At 50.8% G+C, this 9,617-nt stretch overlaps 2 protein-coding genes across 2 annotated transcripts; both read right to left on the bottom strand.

Moving 5' to 3' along the window:
- Positions 1–34: 34 nt before the first annotated feature.
- Positions 35–4,736, bottom strand: dcaf12 (DDB1 and CUL4 associated factor 12). The gene is made up of 9 exons (XM_003973560.3): positions 4,329–4,736; positions 3,153–3,443; positions 2,754–3,032; positions 2,578–2,638; positions 2,213–2,406; positions 2,060–2,125; positions 1,775–1,937; positions 1,358–1,536; positions 35–1,286 (listed from the first exon to the last, which is right to left on the bottom strand). Exons 1-9 carry the CDS (start codon positions 4,386–4,388, stop codon positions 1,128–1,130), a joined length of 1,452 nt encoding a protein of 483 aa, XP_003973609.1. The 5' UTR covers positions 4,389–4,736; the 3' UTR covers positions 35–1,127.
- Positions 4,737–5,321: 585 nt separating this feature from the next.
- On the bottom strand, positions 5,322–9,342 carry ubap1 (ubiquitin associated protein 1). Its single transcript, XM_003973559.3, has 7 exons — positions 9,165–9,342; positions 8,338–8,384; positions 8,102–8,226; positions 7,042–7,851; positions 6,809–6,967; positions 6,631–6,732; positions 5,322–6,525 (listed from the first exon to the last, which is right to left on the bottom strand). Exons 2-7 carry the CDS (start codon positions 8,375–8,377, stop codon positions 6,385–6,387), a joined length of 1,377 nt encoding a protein of 458 aa, XP_003973608.2. The 5' UTR covers positions 8,378–8,384; positions 9,165–9,342; the 3' UTR covers positions 5,322–6,384.
- Between the last annotated feature and the right edge of the window lie 275 nt (positions 9,343–9,617).

Raw genomic sequence — 9,617 nt, 5'->3', positions numbered from 1 at the left:
AAAGAGCAGACAGAACTACCCACACGCTTCCTCACACACATAAAAATGTATGCAACTTGTATTTTATGTATAATTTCACACATACATATACACACATATATAAAACACACTTCTAAAAGTGTTGGTTGATTCAATTTGTAGTTGTAATTGGGCTACAGTTCTCATTATTGGGAATGTGCAGTGCGGGAGAGCGATGATGGCGACAGCCTTTCACAGAAAGACTTGAGGAAAGCTCGAGTGGATCGACGCCGCCAGCAAACAAGGTGCAGGATCACTACTTATATAAAAGGGGGGTGGGGGGGTCAACAACTGTGCCTGCAGTGTGGAACTGTGGACAGGAAACAGATCTCCTTGTCCATCAATCATGGGTAATGATTAATGCACTGCAGGGATGCTGGGGGGGCTCCTGTGACACCCACGAGTGGGGAGACGAGCGTGAAACGTGTCAGAGGAGAAAATAAATACAGGTAACTGCTAATAGTCTTAGCAGGGGTGTGCACGTACAATCAGAGTCCACAGGTAAAGTCAGAGCCAGGTTACTGCAGGCTGCTCCATCCCGGGGGTAACGGCGCCGCTCCGCCCCGGGGGCAGCGGCGCCGCTCCGCCCGCCACGTTTCCACTTCATCTCGTCAGTAACGTCCGTCTCCGGTCGGCGTCTTGCTTGTGTTCCCTCTGTGATCGGGGGCCGTTTCGGTGTCTTTCAGTCGTCCTTCTTCCATTATTCTGCCGTCCGTTTCAGGTGGGATGAACAGGCGCTCGGCGCCGCCTCCTGGCGGTGCAGGTGAAACCGTAGGTCTGAATGTTTTAATGGTTCGACTTCATTACATTTCTGAAAACTTGAGTTCGTGTGGCAGATTCTGCAGCTTTGGAGAGAAAATATACGCAGGTCCTTAATAGATCTGTACATTTGGATATAAAAACTGAGCAGCGAGGCTGGAGGAGGAAAAGAGACGAGAGCGGCGGGCACGAAAACACACGGCGACGATATTCAAAGCTGGCGGGGTGGGGGTCCAGGTCGCGCTCCCGAGTCCACGAGGGACCGTTAAATGAGCTGGACAGCGGCGTCGCCTGGACCTGGTGAGGATGGAGGGACCGGATGGACAAAGATGGAGGACAGAAACGGGAGACTAGCTCCACAGCCCTGCGTAGTTCCCGTGGAGGCCGGAACACAGCGGCCCGCCCGCCACGAACAGCTTGGTGCCGGAGTCGTCGTAGCAGTGCGTGTAGACCGCGTTGGGGAAGGAATGGACGTCCGAGAAGTAACTCCTCCACGTCTCGTCGTGATTCTGAAAGCAAAGCAGAGGTTAGCAGCTGGAAGAGGAGCGGCGGCGGGCGGAAGGTGGCGAGGGCAGCGTACCACCCAGCCTTTCCCCGTCGTCAGCTTCAGGATGCCTTCTCCCGGACACTTCCGGTAACCGCCGGTGAGATTCAAAGGCTTCTCCAGGAATCTCTGGGCACGGATGTCATAGAAGAGCAGAGAGCCGAGGCCAGTGCCCACCGTCACTATGTGCTCGTAGAAGCTCACCGAACGGATCCCTGAGCACAGAAACACACCGTCTTTGTGGGACAACAACCTCAAACTGAACGAGAATTTACTGAAACTCCTCAGATTTGCTACTGAAGAGGTAACAGCCGTGAAGATCTGTCATCAGTGCTAACAAGGGGGGACAAATGTCTGTTTCAGCACAAGAAGGATCTGACGCCCCCTGCTGGCTGAAACAGGAATGAGCCTTTCGACAGAGACGCCAGCTAAGCAGCAGCTGTGATCACTCACCACTTCCTCTCTCCCTGGAGCTGACAGACTTGATGGTGTGCGCCGGCTGCCGAGGATCCAGGAAGGACACGTGGGACTGCGAGCCGACGGCGTACACCGACCAGTCCTGCCCGTAGGCCAGACACACGTTCTCTTTGCAGTGAGGCAGCTTAGTGGACAGAAGCTGGCGGAGAAAGACACCGAAACCGGAGATTAACTGTCGCGTCTGAACGCAGCGGTTTGGTTTCAGCCGGCGCGGAACAGCTGGAAAAGAAGCTGCAGAGTTTTCAGAGGGCCTGGTTTCACCTTGCAAAGGTTGTTTTCAGCTTTCCAGAGGTGGAAATAGCCGTCCAAGGACACGGCGCCCAGTTCCTGGGGATAACGGAGGGATGCAGAGAGCAGAGTGATGTGATGAACCACCAACACCAGAAAACACGAGCAGGAGATAGAAAAGCTCACTTTGTGGTTGTTGTTGAAGGCCAAAGCACGAACTTTACAGTTGTACGGGTTGGTGTACTCCTTTGGGATGTCCTTAAGTGCACGGTAAGAAATGTGGGCGTAGGAGGGCATCGACTCCTCGCTCTGAGCGTGAGCCGTCTGGCTCAGAACCTCCTCTGTCACCTCCCACAGGCCCATGGAACCATCTCTGGACCCTGCGAATGCCCACACACACAGCAAGTGTTGGGTCACTGCGCCTCCCTGTAAAGGCCGCCCGGGGGGGGTCACACAGAGACAAGTGCCGCCGCGCTGGCGGCGCTGCCTCCTTCACAATGCTCGCGCAGCAGTTTTCATTCACAACGCTTCACAAATCCGGCTTTATTTACCTGAGACCGCCATGTTGTCGCTGATCCACGCGATGGAGAAGATCCAGTCATTGTGTCCATCCTGGAAAACAAAGCAGGCTGAAATGCGTCGCTCGTGTTTACAGACAAAAGCATCAAGTCGCTCCGTAAGCAAAGAAGCACGCCGGACGTCAAACGCCCTACTGGTCTCCACTCACGTCTCCAACGCACACGGGGTCCAGGGTGGGCAGCTGGTAGATGGCTATGCTGTTTGGGTTGTCTCCTCCGGTGGCTAACAAAGTTCTGGAGGGGTTCAGCTCAATGGCGTGGATCCCGCAGCCCTGCTGGTCCATCCGGGAACGGGAGCCGACTGTAGATTGGTAACGCTGAGCGGCCACTGTTGCGCCGACCACCGCGGCGTCCACGCTTTGACATTCCCGGTCTTTCAACATGGGGATGCGCGTTATCTGTCCCGTCAGGACATCGGCCACAAAAAGCTGCAGGGAGAAAAAGCAAAGGACACCCACGAGGTTTAGGAAACGGCCTGAACGCACCTGGTAAAACCGCTACGTAGGAACAAAAAAAACATGATCAGCGGCCTGAACAGGACCACGCACCGTGTTACACTTGGTCCCACACACCACCTGCCTGTGGTTCAGCCACTGGGACGCAAACACCTTGTTGAGTCGCCCAAGAGAGAACTCCCTCTCCTTGAGGATGCACGGCAGCCTGCCGGCAGCGAAGCCGCGCAGGCTGCGCTCCAGCCTCAGCTCGTGCTGCTGCTGGGGCCTGAACTCCCGTCCCCGGAGGGCCCACACCACCGAGCGGCGGCTGCACCACCACTGCTGGGCATGACGCGACGAACAGGAAAGACGACTCCGCTTGTGTGGTGTCTGACACCAGCCCAGCTGAGGAAAAAGAGAAAAGGGGGTTTATTTTGGCAGCCCAAGTTGTGAAAAATGACGTGGAGTTTGGAGCCACCCCTGTGGTTTTAAATCAGGCCAAGTGACCTAAGATTGTTCTGATTATAATCACGGTTTGTTAAAACAGCTTTGCTTTAAAAGATTTTCAATACCAAAGCCTACAAACATTCTCCTACATAGAATGAATTATTATTATGGGGATAATCCATTTTGGGTTGAATTTGGGTTTTGTGAGTGGTGTCAACTACTGGGCTTTAAAAAAAATGTATAGACAGGTTCGGATTTGAATTTTAAGTGCTTTCCGTCGATCACATCTATGCATTTTTATATTTAGATAACTGTTCACGGTTTGTTATTATTAAGTTAGCCAGTTGGTTAACGTTACAGCTAACGTTAGCCGAAGGTTTTACAATAACAATTATTTGCCACAATACAAAATCGGCTTTTAGTTATTCCCAACATTTCGGAAGGAGTGATGAATCACAATAAAAAAAATAAACCTTTTTCTTTTTGAAATTAATAACCCTTTATGTGTTATGTGTTTCCAATAATAACAACAACCTCAGTTAGCCTCGGCTAACATTGACCTAGCAATCGAAATGACAACGAATTCCCGTCGGCCAAGGCCGTGCTCATACTCGAGCTCTAACTCAAAGACGGGAAAATAACCTGTTAACATTTGGAACACTCGTACAACTATTTATCATATACACGATTATTGTGTGGTGTAGCACGCTGCACTTGAAAAACCTTAAATTTGTTTAGACCTGAGCGTCTTGCAATCGTATCCAGCTAGCCCAGAGCTAGTTAGCATGCTCAGACGCTAACTGACTAGCTAGCTAATATGGAACCGCACCGGTTTCCGCCTACCTGTTGTTGGTTCTTGGGCTCTTCTGCCTTCCTTTTCCTGCTAACTGTTTTTCTCGCCATAATCCGATACACACAATTCCCTCACCCACATGGAGGGTAAAAGCGACGCTGTACACTGGGTCATATAATGGCGATATACTGTTATGTTCCTTGCCCCCGCAAGCAGTGTCCGCCGATGGGGAAGAGGGCTCACATACGGCGGAGGTCGGCGCGTCGCTGCTCGCTGCTGCCGCGAAACTCCCGTCGTTGGCTTGGAAAACGAAAAGAAAACTACCGTGAGACGTTCCCTTCGAGCGAGAACGGACCGCCGGCGATTGTCAAAGGGTTAATGTCCCTTTCCCGTGTCGAGGTGCGTCAGCAACGGCTTTGGAGCAGCGCGCAGCCGCAGTCGCGCTCCACGGCGACACAAACAAGGTCGTACGTGAACGCGGACGTCTTGCGTGCTCGTTCACGACAAAGCGTTCAGGTGGCGCTTCTGTTGGGGCTTTAAAGTGTCATAAAAAGCTCAGACAGGTGGCGATTAACGTCGAGTTTAGATCTTCCAATAACATTTCGGCCAGTTTAAACAAAACAGCGTTCGTTCTTATTTACAGTTCTCTTAAAATGAGTGTGTCAAAAGTGTATTTGCCATATTCCCATTAAGGCCTTTCAGAGATAATGATCGATCCTATTAATCCCCCTGAGGTTCTTTAGTGGCTCTTTGATAATGTGTGGACAAACAGATGCATTAAATACATCAAACCCTCCCTGGCGTGCGTCAGGAACGTGGTGGCGCTCATGGCGGAGGCCCAGAATGTGCTGGAATAAATTCCCTCCAGTCAGTGCGGCTGAGAAGCCCTCGCTCCAGGAAACAAAGGCCATTGTAGGTTCTAAACCCAGGAAACAAGGCAAGAGTCAGGCTGTCGGGTGAGCACAGCAGCGGGTGAGTGTCTGGCCGCTGGTGTTACTGGTGTTCTGCATTCTCACGACCAGGAAGACACATCACATCAGGAAAAACAGTCACCAAATCAAATGTTTAATCGCATGTTGAGCTTTGAAATTAATTCGAATACATGACCTTCCTATCCAGGCTTCCAGCGGGCTTAGAGATCCATCCCTCCTCTCCCAACACCAGCTCGAGGCTCACAGTGCCAGTTATTAGTCACGCGTTAGAAACGTCTTTATTGCACCGTGTTGTGGCTGCAGAACCATCACTTATTCCCGATCCTATGGAGCTAAACGGCTGCCAGCTGTCAACACGCCTCGCGTCATTCGACAGTCTTCACTGGTACATGAAAGCTGATCAACGTGTCCCGGACCCCATGTCATAATTAGTATCAAGAGCCTCTCGTGAGGATTCTCTGCGTCCTTTCCCGTTCAGGCCAAACAGCACATCAGTGGTATCGCCTCCATTCTACGTGAAAGTGATCAAGGAGCCAGAAAGCGGTTCCGTAAAGAGGAAGCAAAAGTGTTGGAATCTAGATTCGACACGAAGAAGCGTCCAAACCCACAGACAGAAATGGATGCGAGAGCGTGAGACAGAAGCAGAGACCTCAGGTGCCTCTGTGAGCCGCTGCTCTGAGCAGCACGAGGCCTCTTTTTGTGATTATAGTTTGGTTTCTACTTTAAATGTTAGTTGGTTCAGTGAGCAGATGCGCCCCCGGCGCGGCCTCGGTCTCCGCCACCATTTAGCAGGACGTCTCTGAACAATGGAAGATGGCGGCTTAGGTACCTTCAAAAGTTCTAAACCTTCTGTGGTCCCGCCGTATCCGTGGAAGCAAAGCGCCGTCTCCAGGCAGCCTCGGCCCAAATCCTTCTGCTTCCCACCACAGAGCTTCCTCCCCTCCTTAAATGCACCCTTGGGTTATTTTTTTTTTTGAAGAAGAAAACACAACCGTGAGGTGGGGTTCCGTTCAGAACCCCTTTCGCTCAAAAGATGGAGTCAGCTCAGAGGGGAACGCCACCGTCTCCCAGCTGTCCCCTCCACGGCCACAGCACGGTCCATCAGGGTGGGCGGGAGGGAAGAGGGGTGAGTTGGGCAGCAGTGGGAGGCGTTTGGGTCGCTGCCCGTCTGGACTCAGCTCGCCGCGGCGCGAGCCATTAGGTCCTCTAAAGCCTTGTCTTGATCGTTGTTATGGACCAGCAGCACCTCCTTGATGGCGTCCCGCTCGAATCCCATCTCCCCGAATCTGGACATGAGCTGAAGAAACTGCAGCGCCTGCGAGAGAGGAGAGAGCTCGGGCTGTGTTGGACGTACGGAGCCGGATAAAGTCCGAAATGGAAGTGTGCCTCCACCTCTGCAGGGCAGCGGCACAGTACCAACCTTTTCCTCCGAACACTGGTACATCTCTAAACATTCCTCCACCGCGCCTGCGTCGAAGCCCCGCTCACACAGGCGTCCATGGAGGAAGAGGTAGTCCAGCACCTTAGAGACACAGACATGCTCATTCTGGGCCTCCAGACATTAAACCCTCTTTCTGTTTTCTTTTCTTTTCATGCACCTGCTCCACGTTCTGCCCTTGTCTTTGCATGGCCCGTAAGACCCCTTCATAAGAGTAGCCCATGCCCACGAGGGTCTCCACGCACTGCTGCTCGCTGGGGGTCATGCTGAGCAGCGCTCCGCCACAGGGGAGGCCGGTGGGCCCCGATCCTGGGTTGGTCTAGCGTGGCAACAACAGCATGTTTTAGGGTTTCCACTGACAACAGGTAAACAAAGGTGAAAGGTCATGCTTACCGGCTTTGGGGCACCACTCTTGGTATTATTGGGTGGTTCTGGAACAACAATGATTTGGTTCCTGGGTACGGATGACGGGCTGCCGTTGGGGAGGTTCTTCTGGGGAACGGGAACAGGAAGTGGGCTGTACCTCAGCGGCTCCGAGTCGCCGGAATCCGAGAGCTTGGGAAAAGACAGGGAGCGGATGTTGCACGGCCGATCATCTGCGTCGAACCCTGCTCGTCCCGGGGGTCCCGCACTGTCCATGTCAAGCAAGGCAACCAACCCATTGGGTTTATGGGTAAAACCAGGTTTGGCTGGGAGGCTGGTACTGACGCTGGGGGGGGACGGGCTGCTGCCACGGGAGGCTGACCCGCTCTGGGGGAGCACTGGTGGCGATACTGAAGGAGGCGGTAGAGGTTGCGTTTGACTCTGAAGAATGTTCCTGAGCTCCTCTTTATCATCCAAGGTTTTTAGCTCCAGCTTGTCAAACGGGTCCTCTTCCCGCTCAAAGTCTGCAAGGTTGAGGCTGTGCAGCTGGGGAGTGCTAGGTTGTGCTTTCCTGGGGCCAAAGCTGGGGGCAGGCAGCGGGGTGAGGATAGCGTCGTGGCTCAGGCCTGCCAAAACAGGGTTCAGCGCTGGTGGTAGTAAATCCTGGTCCTCAGCAGCAGGCGGCGCTTTCTGGCCTCCTCCACCATCAGTGTCCTGGACCTGTGGACAATCCCTGCTCTCTGCCTCCTGCTTGGCCTCTTGAGCTCTGGCCTCGGCGGCCCGGGCCTCAGCCAGCTCAACCCCCCAGCGCACACTTCGTCTCTCCAAGGAAAAGTCATACTGTTGGGACCAGGTGACAGATTAACAAATGAAAACATTAAGACCCTTATTTACGATTACAACTCCAGCATCACACCTGACGATCAACAAACAATTCAAATGAAATCCGTCTGTATTCAAGCCACAAGTTCTTTCCTGACTAAAGGAGTTTAGTCCCAAATCGGTAAATAGTTACCAGTTTTAACATTATCCTCTCAGAAAGAATGCAAATAAGCACCCTAAAGACACACCACTGCTGTATCTGACGAACCTGTGTGTTCATCAGCGAGGAGACGCAGTCGGGTGGACAGAACCCAACAGGCAGCCCCACTTTTGCCGGGCAGCGAAATTTGTCGTTGATCTTGAAGGGAACGTCATCAAGGTAGCTGATGGGTCCTGCATAAAATGAAAGAGTGAGTAGGAACACGGATAGAAACAAAGAGCTACAGGCATAATTAGGCCATCATTCGCAACACTTCAAACAGAGCAGAAACAAGGAATCCTCACCATTGTTGTACGCGTCTGACACTGACTTCCTCGTAGCCATTAGGAAACTGAAAACAGATGTAAAGCCAGGGACCAGCAGAAGGGAGGATTTGACAAAATAATGAGAGATTATTGACATATATTTGCATCTTGGATAATCTAATGTGTATCTACGTGTGGAATATTCAAGCAGTCTAAAGTGAAGTGATCTTGTGATCCAGGCGCGTGTAATAGATTTGTTACGCGTTTTTTTTTTTTAAATAAAAGATCCAGCCATTACAATATGTTTATCAGACTGGACATAGTTTATCGTATTAGTAGTCTTTTGAAAAGACTGGTTGTACTACCTAATTTAAGGACAGCTTAATGTAACCTTTTTCTACCAAAGGACGCTAAAGGCTACCTTTTCTCCACAGTCCAAGATTTCAGAGGTTACGTAATTTCCACTTATAACCGTTGTCACTGGGCGTTTATAACATTGTAAAGACAGACCCTGAAGTAGGTCATATTTAATTAGCTATTACTGTTAAAGTTGAAACAATCGCTAATTGGCAACAAGCTAGGCTATTGCTTTGGTTGATTATTGGCTAACTCACAGCGTTTAACAACAACCATAAAGTGCCAGATAACATCAGTTCGTTGAATCGACCGAATGCAAAGGTCGATCAAATATATATATGACAGCAAAACTCAACATTTATTTACAGCTGTTTATGGGACAACGCTACCATTTATGCTAATACGCTTAGTTAGCTTCGCCAGTGGCCTGGCTATAGCGTTCTGGCTACACACTTCTGCCACCGCCCCTAAAAATATTACCAAACATAAGAACCGCACGCTCTCCTCACCCGTGTCCGCCTCGTCCTCTTCTGTCAGAATCCAAACGACTTCTGCTTATGGCGACACTCAAACCGAAAGTAGTTTGTGGACGGGTTTAATTAATGAATGTCAGTGCCTGATCTGCACCCGGAACCTGATCTGCTACATCACTTCTGCGCATGCGCGAAGCTACTCGCGACGTACGTTTTGGGGTTTTGTTGGGATATATTGTTTCACTGATTTAAACTCCAAAAGAACCTTTTTTTTACATTTGGAAATTTACATTTGTGAGATTTGGTAAAAGTGAAAATCAAATTAGAATATTTTAATCAGCAATCAAAATAATGTTATGCAAAAAAACAATAAATATTTATCCATTCAGTGGTCAACTTTCCCCCATGACGTCAGAAAATCAACTTCATAACCGGGGATTTGGTTTTATGTTTACTTTTATTCATGCTTGTGATTATGTTAACACTCAA

The sequence above is a fragment of the Takifugu rubripes genome, chromosome 19 (genome assembly GCF_901000725.2).
Source record: "Takifugu rubripes chromosome 19, fTakRub1.2, whole genome shotgun sequence".
Classification (NCBI taxonomy): domain Eukaryota; kingdom Metazoa; phylum Chordata; class Actinopteri; order Tetraodontiformes; family Tetraodontidae; genus Takifugu; species Takifugu rubripes.
Note: the sequence above shows the minus strand (reverse complement) of the source record. Positions and strands in the feature narration are given on the sequence as shown.

Coding starts and splice junctions, on each gene's coding strand:
- dcaf12 (XM_003973560.3), bottom strand. CDS start 4,388: ATGGCGAGAAAAACAGTTAGCAGGAAAAGGAAGGCAGAAGAGCCCAAG. Junction 3,033..3,152: donor GTGGGACCAAGTGTAACACG/GTGCGTGGTCCT, acceptor TTCTCCCTGCAG/CTTTTTGTGGCCGATGTCCT. Junction 1,537..1,774: donor CTCCAGGGAGAGAGGAAGTG/GTGAGTGATCAC, acceptor TTCTGTGCTCAG/GGATCCGTTCGGTGAGCTTC.
- ubap1 (XM_003973559.3), bottom strand. CDS start 8,377: ATGGCTACGAGGAAGTCAGTGTCAGACGCGTACAACAATG. Junction 7,852..8,101: donor CCTCGCTGATGAACACACAG/GTTCGTCAGATA, acceptor TGGTCCCAACAG/TATGACTTTTCCTTGGAGAG. Junction 6,733..6,808: donor AAGGGCAGAACGTGGAGCAG/GTGCATGAAAAG, acceptor TGTGTCTCTAAG/GTGCTGGACTACCTCTTCCT.